Below are 15,045 nucleotides of genomic sequence, written 5' to 3'. Positions count from 1 at the left end.
ACGAATTAAATATTAACCCTGCAGTGAGTGAGGTGACCAATCCAATCACACTGATGGTAGGAACAAAAAAAATACTGACGGGGATGGAAAAGCACAGCTGCCCATTGGTGCAACATTTAGGGATAAGAAGAGCTAAAATCTTGAAGCAATCATCTGAGCAGCTAAGATCAACCCGAAAGTTCTTGATCATTCAGGCAGTCAATTTCACATGTTTCACTCTCGTCTTTCTCCACCACCTCACAAACATTCATACCCAATTGTCAAAGAACACGATTCTCAATCCTTCTCTTGGCAGATTTGCATTTAACCAATATCGATGTCAAATGTTTACTCGACAGTACAAGGACAATACTTTATTAGCAGAAGTCATAGTTGATGAGAATGGCACTAATTATTTCTCCGACTGCATTTGTGTTTGCACAGTAAAAATGGCATCTATCGAACCATAAATTTCTACCCTTGTGGGGCGACGGAGTTCAGAGACCACAGTGAACTCCAAAAAGCATGAAGTGCGAAAGCCTAATAAGCTTTGGCACCGGGGAATAATGCAGAAAGAAAAACAAAAGAGAAAATCTGAACGCAGTAATTATAGGGGTAAGAACATTTTAAAAACAATGTCAACATCACCAGGGGTGGGTGAGGGGGGTCTGTGGTCACAAAAAAACTAATTCTTAGGGTGTCAGCACATTTGTAAAGGTAAAGGACTTTTTAAAATAGAATGATTAAAATTCTGGGCAGACAGGCTGTTCCAAGAGTGTTATATACAAGTAAAAACTATTGGGACGGGGCGGGGGGGGGGGGGGGGGGGGGAACATTTGTAAAGCCAGCCCTCCCCCCACCTCCAATTAAAAGAGCTGAACAGATACTTCTGAATCTAAAATGTAAATTAATAACATATTTTTTTAAGATAAGGTGTATTTCTGCCCACACAAAGTTCTTGGTAATGCAATTTGCACCAATTAGCTGAGCGAGAGCACGAAATGGGAGCAGGCAGCTCAGTGCCAGGAGCTGGTTAGGAGGATGGTTCAATTCATCGTTCGTTCAGTGTTTTTTTTTTTATCTTCGACTAAAACGGTTCTTGAAACATTTTATCGTTTTTGCCATCATTGGCGCAATTTCTGTAAACAAAACAAAGAGCAACAATGGTTTAATTGGTTTATAAAAAATATCAACGTCTTTCAAATGCCATGAATGCTACTCCATGCTCGGATCCAAATCCCCTGACTGTCCAGCGCCTTGGGACGTCCTCCCTACATGAAAGGTGCTGTGTAAATGTCATTTGTTGTTGTCTTGATTTTTCTTTGCATCTCGTTAAGGTGTCTGTGAACAACTGTCACTCTCTGGCGAAGATGATGGGAAGCCCATTTGCTTCTGGGTTTCTGACAAAACACTTTTTGAGATAATACAAACAATCCTTGCACTTTTCTTTCTCCCCACTACCCACCCCCCCCACACCCCACTGGCCAGTCACTGTATGTGAGTTGGCACCAACACGTTGAACCACTTGTACAGTGAATTTACCTTTTTATATAAATAATTGAAAGCATCATTAAAATAAGTACTGACAGGAGGGATCCCGAGCCAGCGTTAAATAGCAATAAGCAGAAACAAGAAGTCTCCAAAGTGATTCTTTGTTCAGTTCCCTCCCAATTTGCTCTGCTTTCTTTTACTTACTTTTGACCTGGGGTTTCCTGGATTCATAGCTTCCTCCGCTGCTGGGGGGAGTCAGACTGGCCATCGACGCGTGGCTAGAGCTGGAGCTGGTGCTGGGACCATCAAAGGAACGATTTCCTGCACTGCTGCTTCCTGTGTGACTGTGACTGTGTACCTTTACCCTGTTGTAATAATCCTTGCATTATTATCATTATTATTATTACTATTATTATGACAGTAAAATGTTTTAACAAAAATTAAAGCCATATTAAAAAATAAATAGGCCGTTTTGACCACCCTCCAAACACATTTAACACCACCTTCCTTTGTGCTTTTGTAATATGAAATCCATATAACTTCTTCAAGATTGAAAGGAAATAAGGTTCAGAGAAATACGTTAGCTATATTCACGTTTATTCCAATGATCGAGTTATCTCTCAGACTAGACGTTACCTGGGAGGCACGATAATCGGTGTTCCAGTCCCGTGTTTTTCCTGTCTGCGCCTGACATCTCGTGGTGGCTTTACCTCTGTGTTCAGGAAAGCCAGCTTAGCCTGTCGCCCTGTGTATACACCGCCAACAGTTTGATCATCAAAGCCTTCAACTACTGTATGCAACTGTACATTTGCCTATTCCAACCGAACATCCTACAACAACCTTATCAACCAAAGCAAAATATACTCGGCTTCTAGTCTTGAGAATATACAACTAACTGGATTTCTTTTAAAAGTATAATGTGAAGAAATAATAATAATAATAATTTGGTCATTCAATCCACGACTGTTTGTGGGGACGCTGCTGTGCGCAATTGGCTGCTGCGTTTCGCCCACAAAATGCACAGTCAATTCACTTTGCAGTATATTCTGTAAAGCGCTTTGAGACGCCTCAAACATGTGATAAGACACTGCAAAGATCTTTATTATTATCTGCGGGAGAGGACACAGGCTAATTACTGATATTAACTTTAATGTTTCGTTAGGTGACGCAACTTCAAAAGTATTGAACATTTCAATGTCACATGACGTCATGAACCATATAATGCAGACATTATTTCTTCCGCAATATGGAACATATTTGTTTCAACTTGGAATCGGAAAAAAAAGTGCTTTAATTAAACCATAAAACATAATTTCCTCAAACATTAGATGAGATAATCAGAAAAGTAAATTTTTTTTTGGTCAGACAGGTGTCTGAAACCCATCGCCATGGCTAAGACTATCCAAACCAAGCGGAGAATTCCAGGCATCCCACCTACACATGGAAATCCCAGAGATAGATTGTTGGAATGGAATGCGCTCTCTCTCTCCCTGGAGGGTCGCACGCTGCTCACCTAATTCCGGAAAGCATTAAGTGTAGGTTGGTGCGAGCCAAGGCTTGGGGGGGGAGCCCAGAGTGTGCACTAAATGTAACTGCCATAACACTGAAAGTATAAATAGCTCTTTACCCTTTGGTTTGCTGGCGTGAGCTGAACTAATGCTTTGGGTTATAGCTCTTAGCTTTTGCTCTCGTTCGTCGTGCAGTCGCAGGTACATCTCTCGCCACGACTCATATTCCTGCGGATCCTGGTTCTTAAAGTCTCTTTTACAGTGTCTCAGCCACAATTCATCTGTTTCCTCAACAAAGATCTGTAGTGGTGAGAATACACAAGGTCCACACAATTAGCCACCTGTAGCTCAGGTTACCAGCGGGTGATGAGCAATTGTTCAAGGAAAGAAATCCTGACAAGACAAACTGCCGCAACACTGCAGTCAGTTACCAAATTAACCTGTTCCAAGATACCACACCCACCCACCCGTGTTCTTTTATGCTTCACCCCCATGGCTAGAGCTCCATTTACCTCAATTTCGAGAGGCACACGACAATAGAAAGAGATTAATAATCCATCTCCTGTGTGTCCCTAAAGACATCGTCCTGACGTGATAAACTCAATATAAATAAAATTGCCCTTTGTAATTCAAAACCAACATTCTCTTGTTCTATTGTCTTGGTCATCCTAACGTTTAGTTCTGGCTTCACAGTTTCCATTCCGTTTAAAAGAGTTTCATTACATTTTAGTTACAAAACATCTATTTTTAATATTTATGACACAGTCCTCCCCATCAGAAAGCTGCCTTATAGTATCAGTGTGATGTTGCATTTAATTCTATTTGTCTATAAACAATTTGTGAGACTCAAACAAGTGTGTTGAACAAGTAGGATTGTGTCAAACAACCCTATATCGACATATTGGGTTGCTCTGTGACTGTGTATTAGTTTTGTCTAAGAAGGGCACAAAAGCTTACTGGATTGCAGTCCTCAATACGATATAACTGCTCAGGTGTACATCGCTCCAGCACAGGCTCCAGGATTTCATACGGAACACCTCCCACCTCATGGATAGCTGGGAGAGAGCATAGTAAATAGCCAACCAAAAACCCAATAGAATACAAGATAACCTTGCCACACACAAACTGGAGAACCAGTTGAACAACCAACTGTAAAACATGGGACGCTGCTGTGTGCAATTGGCTGCTTGGTTTCGCGCACAAACTGTAGTCAATTCACTTTACAGTATATTCTGTGAAGTGCTTTGAGATGTTTTGAAGACGTAATGATGTGCTATATCAAACGCAAGGATTATTAATATTATTATCTGTAATAAAAAGAATTTACACTGGCTAAAATGCAGATAATAATAATCCTTGCATTTGATATAGCGTCTTATCACGTCTTCGAGACGTCTTAAAGTGCTTCTTAGAATATACTGTACAGTGAATTGACTGTGTATTTTGTGGGTGATCCCTAAATTAGAATCAGTCCTGCTCCTAAGAGAGATTGCAGTGTCCTAAATAGACTGTAAACACAAGATGGAATAGGCTCCCGAGGGAGATGGTAGAAGCAGAAAGTGTTGATTCTTTCAAAAGCAAGTTAAGCTAGATATTGTTTATGAAATAATATCTTGGGATAAAGTATATAGTTTGGGACATGACATCGGCAAGACACTACCATGATGATGGTGGAAGGCGAACTGGCTAGAACCTTGGTCTTCTTTCATCTCGCTACTTCTTATGTTCTGATGTTCTAAGGTTGCAAAATGAACGGTAATTGAATGGTTTCAGAGGATTTACAAAGTACTTATTTGGGGACAGAAGTCAGAATCAGATGTCCAGACTTTGCACAATGACAATCTTCGGCAAACACTCATCTCTGATCGGCTTTACTCACAATCTACGTTGTTCTGCAGAACCCGGATACATTGATCGTAGAGCGACATCATCTTTGGGAGGTAGGCAGATGTCTTGGAGCCAGAATAGACCTGCATCTTGGAGTTAAACCGACGACCAGTGAATCCCAGATCCTCCTCAGACATGGCAGAGGCAGCTAAAGCGCAGACACAATCTCAGGTTACATTACATTAAAGATGCAATGTCAGTAATTGGATGGAAATCAATCTTAAAAGCAGTTGGAAACAAAACCCAACATGTTTCAGTATATTATCGAGAACCTGCAGTTGCTGATTCCAGATGTTAACCTGTGGAACTCACCTTTTCTTTTGGGGGGTGATAATGGGGTCATGTCCATAGACGGAAGGGGTCTGTAGTTGGGCTGGATGAGTGGTAACGGGATATCTGGCAGCACAGGCACCACGTCAATCATCATCTGCTGTGGGCGGACAAGGAAAAGGAAAAGCAAAACTAGAGAATAAAAATATAAGAAAGGGTAGAATGCCCACCAAGCCGACACCATCTCCAGACCCCACAAAAGCTACTCTGTCATGAACATCACTCACTCACTCAATATCCCGCAGGGTAGTTTTTTTTGTTTGTGGACAATGTATCAATCCTCTTCCCAACCTAATTTCCTTCAGTCCAACCTAATATGGAGATTCCTCAGGAAGTGGGTACATTTTCCACCATTATTAATACTGATTAGATAGGATTTTGCCCAACTGCGTTTCGCCCACAAAATGCAGTGAATTCACTTTAGAGTATATTCTGTGAAGCGCTTTGCGATATCTCGAGGACGTGATGAGTCACTGAATCAATTGCAAGGATTATTATTATTATTATTACTAATATCTGTAGTACGCCCAGGAACTTTGGAACACTCTTCCTCTATCCCTCCGCCTTGCTCCTTCCATCCTTTCCCATCTTCAGATCGCGCCTGAAGACTGTGCCTACAGTCACCTCCCTCCTTCCCCCGGCTCGGTGTCATGCTCTGCCACTGTCAGGCGCTCTGGAACTCTGCCCTGCGTGAGGGGGGGGTACGGGGGCAGTGGGGGGCTGTATAAATACAAGTCGCTGTTGTTATTGTTTGATCAGCATTTACCTTTTTGGCTTTAACCCGCGGCACGTCATCACGAGCCCGTCGCTTTGATTTCTTCTCCTCCTTCTCTATAGGGCATGGCTCTTTGAGAGAGGAAGAGTTTGAGCTCCTCGAGACGGATTTCGAACTGTGTTTATCCGATACTTTGAGCTTCTCCTGGTGAATATCTTTCACCTTCTCAACGGGAGGCCTGTTAATCTTTTTCTTTTTCTTCTGTGGTTGATCGTAGCTGAGATAAGACTCAAAGGACATGGTTGGCTCCTCGAAGACATCGTCTGCTCGGGGTTTAGCCGGGTCCTTGGAGACAGCCACAGGCTGCGGTTTCTCAGTTGTTCTAGATTTTTTGGATTCCGCCTGTTCTTTTTGTTTACTGGACACGGATTTCTCTTTGGTTTTGTCCGAAATACTCCTCGTCTCTTCCCGGTCAGATTTCCGTTTTTCCGAGTCTCTGTGTTTGTGTTTTTTGTCGTTTAACATCTCATCAGGCTGGGGTCTAGGATTCTTCTGACTGGAACTCACTGACGAGAGCTCTCCCCTCTCTCTATGGTTATGCTGCTCCTTCGAGGACGACTTGTGTGTTTTGTCGTGTGCTGGAGGCAGAGAGGGCAGTTTGTATCTCTCGTCCCCCTTTATGACCGTGTGTTGCTTCTGTTTGTGTAAAGACTTGTGTTCCTTCTCACGACCCGCGCTCTGATGATCCCTGTGTGATCTGTGTAAGTTTTTAGACAGCGGGACAGATTCCTCAAGCTCTTCGTCGGAACACTCGATTCCGTCAGAGTCCTCCACAGGAGGGGATTTGGTCCATCTCTCCTCCTCTTCACTAAAGCTATCATTTTGCAGCTGGCAGCTGTAGCTGAAAGATTTCTCATCCTTGAGCGGCTGTCTGTGTCTCTCGTTGTGTTCAAATGTGGGATCGTACCGCTCTCGATGTGAGCCCTGGAATGTCTGTCTGTTGTCCTCTTCTGGGGAAGTGTCCTCTCGTCTCTTCTTCGAGCTCCCTTGACTGTAGCTAAAATCCCTTTCCTCAATCTCAGTGTTGGATCTGCACGAGACACGCAATTAATAAAGATCATAAAAAGTTTTGGTTCGTCAACACCTTGATCGTGTAGTTTCGGCACAGCAGAAAGAGCTCTACATTAATTAACGTTAGAAATATGCACAACCTGATCTGGCAGAGAAGGATCGTTAACACAAAAATAATAAAAGAAAATATTTTCACATACATACAACGGGTTAAAAAAATACACTCAACATTAAAATAAGAGGCAGCCTTCAAAACAGTACCGTTCTACTTCCTGTGGTACCAGTTTCTTCCACTTTGAGACTAGGTTCTTAGCGAACTCTCCGACCACATCATGTTTCCTGAATCCATTTACCGTCTTGCCTATTCCTGTATCCTGTTTGTAGAAAGAATAAAGGAAATTATAAAGCAAGTTTCCAGTTAGTGAATAGCTCTACATCAAAATCAACATTACCATAGTCCAAGTAACCTTACAAACTGGATCACAGACACAAGGAAATACTCACTCATCCTCAGACATGTTTTCCCCTAGCATTAGAGGTTTTGATGGCTTGTATATAACTATTTTTTTAATAGTTTGTACATTTCACAGTATCTCCGTGTTCAGTACACGACAAGGTGAATGTAAGTTTCAATTCACCTTGCATCACCCCATGCAAAGGAAAAGGTGTGGTTGTATGGTCACCCAGTTCTTGTTTAGACATGATTATCAAGTCAATTTTTTAGTGTCAGTAAATTTGTCTGGTAAAGCCAGGTGACAGTGTGTGGGACACTGCTGTGCGCAATTGGCTCCCACAAAAAATAGCAAAAAAGTCTATTTAAACTAAACCTTTGTTTCCTGTGAAAAAATTAGGCAACAGCTTCTCACCAGCTTTCTTTCCTTTACCCCTTGTCCCTCAAAATTCTTCCCTTTGCCATCAGCCTCCAGTCTGGAAATAGGGGAGTTGGGGAAGCACACTGTGCTATTAATAATAATAATAATCCTTACATTTGATACAGCCCCTTATCATGTCTTCAAGACAGCTCAAAGCGCTTCACAGAATATACTGTAAAGTGAGTTGACTATATTTTGTGGGCGAAACGCAGTGATGGGAAAGAGAACCATCTGCCTGGGATTCAAACATGGCAGAAAGTGTCTTGAACTTCCCTTTCTTCTCCTTCACATTTTTGGGGGAAAATAGGTTGCTTTGCTTCACAACTTACCGCGAGAGTGTCCACTGTGATGGGAAGCTCGTTCAGGCGCTTCAGTGTCTTTAGCAGCTGGAGGAAAAATACAGAAATGCAATTCTGAGGGTAACTGTACATATCATTGATTATACAATACTAGAAATAGTTGCCCCTTTGAATATGGACACTATCTGGGTTTTAAAATCCAAAGGCCCTGGGTAGGAAGAGGCAACATAAAGACAAGGCATCCTTACTGTAAAACCACCAGTCAGGATCAGTGAGAATGCAGAATTCACTGACTCTTCATGGCTGTTTCTGGGACATTGCTGTGTGTAACTTGGCTGCCATGTTTGCCTACCACTATACAGTTATTACATATAACAGCTAGAACAACAACTCCCACAATGTCTTCCCAATGTGAAAGACAAGTTGTTAGGACTTGTCATAATATAATAGTTGTAATAACACACATTATCATTATAATAATTGCAAGTTGTTCCTGTTATGATAATAATATTCATTAGTATATGATTCAAATGCATTTATTTAAACTTTAGTCAGATCAGCACCATTCTCTTCAAAGGATCGGAACTTGTGCAGAGTTATTATACATCCTTTCCTGGGAACCTTTCTCGAAGAATTCAACAAAAATAAAATCCTCAGACGTGTTGGGACCAGCTGCTGAAGCCTGACCTTTTCAGCAGCTGTCAGTTTGTGGGGTGCTCGCTGGGCAGTGAGTGTGCGGAGGGCGAGTGAAAGAGTGTGGAGGGAGGGAGTGTGTGGAGGGAGAGAGTGGAGGGAGGAGAGAGCGTGCGGGCGGGAGCACAGCTGCTCTGGTACCATGTATAGCAAGCAGCCAGAGCCTGCGTAGAGAGCATTGGAATGGCTGAACTTGCACTGACATCAGCCTCAGTCTATGGGAATTCCAAACCGGGAGGGAGCTGATACCAGCTATAAAAGGTCACTCCAATATAGCACCATTGCCTAACTGATAAAAATAGCCGCCACCTGACACTGTCATCTTATCAGATGTAAAAGGAGGAGGCGCTCCTCATGTCGAGTGTTGGTCAGGCCTCACTTGGAGTATTGTGTTCAGGTCTGGGCAGACCAATCTTAAGTAGGGTGTACCAGGCTTGGAGGGTGTCCAGCAATGATTCACTGCTCTTATATCTGGGCTGAAAAGGTTTAGGTGTGATGAGATGAGAGGCTTGTTACATTCCTTAGAAGAGAAGGATGTCCACAAGTTGTACTTGAAATAATAATAAGAACGGACAGGTTGGATGGCTCTTCTCTAAGGCAGAGGGCACCATTACAGAGATGAATAGGTTTCAAATCACACATAAACTGAGGTCAGGGAGGATTCCTCTATCCCAGAAGGCCTTAAGAGACAGAATCAACCAGGATATTTAGCAGAGAAACAAACAGTTACCGGGTTCTACAGATATTCAACAACAACTGGCATTTATACAGTGCCCTTCATGCACTATATAAACGTCAGTTGAGCCTGGTGGTGAATTCCCTTTGCTGATATATTTACCCGCAGTTTATTGTAGAATATTCTTGTTTTTTGATAAGACGACCCTATGCCTAACATTTTACTATCTTACAGTCAAACAGCACAAACCATGACTTTCCCGTTTGTTGCGCTAAGGAACGGTAGCATTGCCCTCGGGTTCGTTATCTCTCTTGCAGCACAGGGTGGGATTCTACACTAGTCACGATCCTCTGTCAGCTGCTGCTGCTGTAGGATGAATGACCTGCTGCTCTGTACAGTGACGTGCCCTGTGAGCACAAGGGTTGCCCTTACTGTGTGTGCGTGCGACTTGTTAACGCTGCCATTCCCAGGTCTGCCTGACTTCTCAGCTCACCAGCCAGCCACAGCCACGTTGCCCTTGCATGGCTCCTCTGCCTAAATATCTTGTTGGCTTGCCTCACTCGGTACATTCTTTTGATACCCAGATTTCTCTGATTGGCTCGGGAAGCAGCCACTTGTTGAGCGCTGTGTTCAGTGAAGTGGTTCTGGCCACAGAATACTTTCATTTCCAGTGTGAGAAGAAAACAAATCCAAACCTCTTTATTCGCCAATCATCCAGCTAACAAAATATCAATAAAATGGCTAACAAAGCTTCCACGGGTGTCAAATTTGAGCAGCTTTGGAGCTCCACAACACTGTACAGTATATCCTGCGAAGAAGGGCTTTGACACCAGTTCCTGACACCAGGACTCACACCAGTGAGCAAAGCTTGTAATCACGTTAACAAATCAAAAAACATAACTGGCTCTTTAATAACCTATTACATAGCATTCTCACAAGATTGGGCACAGTTGGTGCAATAGATCACAGCAAACAACAGGGCTGCTATGGGCTACAACAATGTTGGCAGTATTGCTCCTGTTTTTCTCTCCCTACAGAAATGCATTTGATCTTGATAACGTGTTCAAGTTTCTAGGAATGTAACACCAGCTCCTCTTGTCAAGACTATCTAAATCCTTAGACAAAAAATGCAAGCCCCCTTGAACAAATTTGTGCTACAAAGTTTATAAACCATGACTCCCAAGGGTTTTTCTTGACCTTGTGCAATTGATTAAAACCATTTTCAGAACACTCTTAAGTTCTGAGCAATTTTGAACCAATGAGTGACGCTGCACAGCGAGCAGCAATTCAACCAGTAAATGTCTGGTCTGAATGGCTCAGTGATGTAACAGCCCATCTGTGCCTTTAACCTTATTATCCAGGCCACTGGAGGAGCCAACCACTGCTCCACATCACTTTATTGTATATCTTGTGAAGGGCTTTGAAATGCCTCAATAACATGATAAGGCGTTCTATCAAATATAAGGATTATACTATTACTATTAATAATAATAATCCTGGCATTTGATATAGCGTCTCATCACGTCTTTCAGACGTCTCAAAGCGCTTCACAGAATATACTGTAAAGTGAATTGACTGTATATTGTGTGGGCGAAACGCGGCGGCCAAACAGTCGTGGACTGAGTGTCCAAATTATCATTATTTTTTAAATTATTTCTTTTGAAGGGATTATTACCCCTGGAAAAGCGATCTGCCAATGATTCTAGCACTGTGGAAAGAAATACTTTCCTATTCTGGCACTCACCATCAGCCTCAAGTAGTGTACAAGGTAAAGGGCCCCAGTTATGCTACTGACTACTACTTCTCACTACCGAAAACAGGGCCATTACAGAATGGTTTGTATACAATTTTCCCGTTGATACTTTGTTTGCAAAGTCAGGATTTTTTTTGCACACATATAAACGTTATTTTTTGCAACATTTCGAAAGATTAAACACCCAAAAATAAACACCAGCAAAAGAGCGTGCTTTCCTTTGGAGATGGAACTATTTATTGTTTGATTGGGAGCTCTTGTCACCTTTCCCATTTCATGATGTCTGAATGGAAACCAGAAGAAATTTGCTCGAAGAAATCAGGCTTCCGATCTCAAACATACTGCACTGTGGCAAACTGTATATAACCACTTCAAGCTGATACCATATTGCGCATCTCCAATCTCAATCAGCGTTCTGCGTTCTACGTAAAGCATCACATGTCAAGGCTGATACCAGTGGCCACAAGTTATCAACGATGAGCATCAGTTTGGTGAAGAGGAAAAGCAAAGCACAAGAAGCTGCTTCCCACCAGAACCAACAACAACTTGCATTTATATAGTGCCCTTCGCGCCGGGGAGGGTCCCGGAGGGCTTAATAGTGGCAGAGTCTGACCCCGAGCCAGAGGGAGAGGGAGAGGGAGAGGGGAGTCAGCACGAACCACAACTGCACATGAGAGCAGTGAAGCGCTGCATCACTGAGTTAGTTGGCTGGCAACCTTACATTGGGTTTTCTTTCCTGCTAATTTTTTTTATCCCACCATTTTCAACCTCTCCTGAAGGCACAGACTCCTTTGCGTCAGTTTGGTTCCATGAATGCCGCCTGATCCCTCAACCCAACTGACTGACTGTTCTTCGTGTTTGATCCTCAACAGCAAGTGTCAGCAGTTTATTCAACTGCGGGAAACAAACCCTGTCCTCGTCAGACACCCACACTTGAATATCTCCTGCCAGATTGACTTGAAATCCGAGCTGATTTTCTTCTCCCAAACTCAAGGCCCGAGGGTCAATTGTCGCCTGAAACATCACTCCCACAGAACAGTTAACTCAGCACAGTCCTTCTAGGCCGGTGAACTCCCCATTTCTAGAAATCCATCTGATAACATTGTTAAATAAATTGACTAATGTAAATTCAAGGATTTACGACGAAAATATTGCAACCAAAAAAAAATCTATCTCCAGCGTTGTCCACCAGTAAAAGTAAACAAGTCACATCACAGAGATGTCACCCCGACATGAAAGGGTTAGATCAAATGTAAGGATTATCAGACTTAGGTTTTCCTGCGAAAGAAACTGTAATGCACCAGGGAGGCATTATAAAGTACTGATCATCCTCAAAATGGCTGCCTGTCAGAACACAGGTACAGACATCTTCAAATCTACACACTGTGCAAGTGTGCTTTAGTTGTGAGATTTACAGTTTCGCAGTTGATCTGTGTTGTTTGGAATCCAGAAGCACCAGCAGGAACATGAGACGATCAAATGTTACCTCGGCAGATGATTAAATTAATCCAGATTAGATTGGATTTAATTTTACACAGTATCCGGTGATAATACAATCCAAGTTGTTGTTATAATACGAGACATTGACACACATGTCAAGTTGGATCATGGGGTGGGGGGTGGGGGGGGAGTGGGGGTTGCATCCCAAAACAAGCGAACAATTCAAATAAATCTTACCAATTCACATACAACTGTAAAGTTGCTTAAGTGAATCTCATTTCAAATCAAATAAGGTTCTCATACTTCACAGGGGGCTCAAGTGGTCAGGTTCATATGAGTTGTTCAGGCAAACTCCCAATTTCAGAAGTTGTGATCTTTGCGCAGAAGCCGGGCCACAACGCCGAGCTCAAGGGGCCTTTACACAGGAAAAACACTCACTATATGCCGAGTTGCTGCCCTGATCACGTTTGCCTCTCCCTGTCCCTAAATGAGCACCCAGCGCCCCTTCAAACCCAGCAGGGGAAGGTGTGCAATGAACGCAAACCGGTAGCACTTTTAAGGGATGTGCCTCAGCGCACCACAGGTAAAATGGAACGAACAAACCCGAACGCGGCCAAAGGGAAAGTAAATTTCCTATCATAATAAAAATATTTACCTATATTGGTCATTTCACACACAACTGTGATAGAAACTGAAGACCCAGTGAGCAACAATGTATATTTCTTTGCCCATTAGGCCCCTGACTTCATAACAAAAATAACATCCTGTTTTGAATGTATTCCAGGGAAGAGTCTGGATGGTGTCGAGAGAGAGTTTGTAAACACAGTCGTTCGTGGGTAATTTGATGGCTCTTTTTTTTTTAAAAAAAAATAAGGAACCTGAGGGAATATCACAATTATAATAGTTTTAACGAAAAAAAACAGCTGTGATTTCTGAGAGTCACTGAAGCAAATCAGAGAGGCCATTCATCCCTCTCTCCCTCTCTCTCCCCCTCTCCCTCTCTCTCCTTTAACACCTTTTTCAACAAATCACAAACTGACCACAGGAGAGTCACATATATATATATATATATAGAGAGAGAGAGAGAAATATAAATATATATATATATATAAATAAATATAAAAATCCGATTGGGCCCCCGACCAGCCTTGGGGGGGGGAGGGGTGGGGCGGCTACTGATGGGCCTAAATCGATCGATTATTGATCGATTATCGATCGATAAGAAGATCAATCAGCTCGCCCCTCCCCCCCGGGGGGTGGGGTGGGGTGGGGTTGGGGGGGGGGGTGCGGTGAGGGCCGGGGCCGGGGCCGGGGCTGCCCACCTTACCTTGCGCGGCTCCTGAGCCTCTGACAGGCGGCCCTGCAGCTTGACTACCTGCTCCTGCACCTCCTCGGCGGCCATGTTGCCCCCCCGCACTGTCCGCGGCCCCCCCGCGCCCGCCCCGACCCGGAAACAGTCGCCCGCAACGCCGCCTCGACCCGGAACTGGACGCGGCAACCGGCCCCGCCCCCTCCCCCCTCCCTGCAGCAGCTGCTCAGACACCTGGGCTGCCCCTGGTGGCCATTGTGGCCCTGGTCACAGCAGAGACTCCCCCCCCCACCCCTCCACCCCCCGTGGCTCTCTCTGACCCCTGTGCTGCCACCACCACCACCACCACAACGACGACAACATCGACAGCAACAACTACGACAACGACGACGACGACGACGACTACAGCGACAACGACAACTACAGCAATGACCACTGCAACGACGACGACAACAACTACTACAACGACGACGACGACAGCGACGACTACAGCGACAACGACAACTACAGCAATGACCACTGCAACGACGACGACGACAACAACTACTACAGCGACGGCAGCAACGACGACGACTACAGCAACAACAGCAGCAACAACGACGACAACAACTACTGCAGCAGCGACAGCGACAACCACAACGACGACAGCAACTACGACAACGACGACCGACTGCAACAGCAGCAACGAGAACAACGACAGCAACTGCAACAACAGTAACTACAACAACAACGACGGCAGCTACTACAGCGACAATAACGACAACAGCTACAATAACAACGACAACAAAATTACAAGGACGTCCCAAGGCGCTGGACAGACCCGAGCTGGGGGTCAGGGTCGGGGGAGAGTGGAGGGCAAGGGGGAGGGTGAAGCAGGGAGATCGAAAGCAAGAAAGGTCGAAGAGGGGGGTCTTGAGACGGGTCTTGGAGGAGGCGAGGGAGGGGGCGAGGGGGAGGGACTGTGGTATGGAGTTCCAGAGGGTGGGGGCAGAGTGGCGGAAGGCCCGCCCACCATTGGTGGG

The 15,045-nt window shown here is 44.1% G+C and overlaps 1 protein-coding gene across 2 annotated transcripts; it reads right to left on the bottom strand.

The window, feature by feature from the left end:
• Window positions 1-817: 817 nt before the first annotated feature.
• eloa (elongin A) lies at window positions 818-14,153 on the bottom strand. Of its 2 annotated transcripts, none has more exons than XM_007908757.2 (11): window positions 14,042-14,153; window positions 8,183-8,239; window positions 7,243-7,355; window positions 5,962-7,000; window positions 5,178-5,295; window positions 4,858-5,013; window positions 3,936-4,033; window positions 3,098-3,278; window positions 2,107-2,215; window positions 1,675-1,835; window positions 818-1,118 (listed from the first exon to the last, which is right to left on the bottom strand). In XM_007908757.2, exons 1-11 carry the CDS (start codon window positions 14,114-14,116, stop codon window positions 1,057-1,059), a joined length of 2,169 nt encoding a protein of 722 aa, XP_007906948.1. In that variant the 5' UTR covers window positions 14,117-14,153; the 3' UTR covers window positions 818-1,056. The 2 variants fall into 2 exon arrangements, with proteins under 2 accessions (XP_007906948.1, XP_007906949.1); XM_007908758.2 differs by having other exon boundaries at window positions 5,178-5,292.
• Window positions 14,154-15,045: the final 892 nt, after the last annotated feature.

Source organism: Callorhinchus milii, unplaced genomic scaffold, assembly GCF_018977255.1.
Source record: "Callorhinchus milii isolate IMCB2004 unplaced genomic scaffold, IMCB_Cmil_1.0 Scaffold10, whole genome shotgun sequence".
In the NCBI taxonomy this organism is placed as follows: domain Eukaryota; kingdom Metazoa; phylum Chordata; class Chondrichthyes; order Chimaeriformes; family Callorhinchidae; genus Callorhinchus; species Callorhinchus milii.
This window is presented reverse-complemented; position numbering and strand designations above follow the sequence as displayed.

Bases quoted from the DNA above. Each gene is read 5' to 3' on its own strand.
- eloa (XM_007908757.2), bottom strand. From the start codon at position 14,116: ATGGCCGCCGAGGAGGTGCAGGAGCAGGTAGTCAAGCTGCAGGGCCGC. The intron at 5,014-5,177 runs GTGAGTTCCACA...TCTGCGCTTTAG, and splicing joins ATCACCCCCCAAAAGAAAAG to CTGCCTCTGCCATGTCTGAG. The intron at 1,836-2,106 runs GTAACGTCTAGT...TTATTACAACAG, and splicing joins CCGATTATCGTGCCTCCCAG to GGTAAAGGTACACAGTCACA.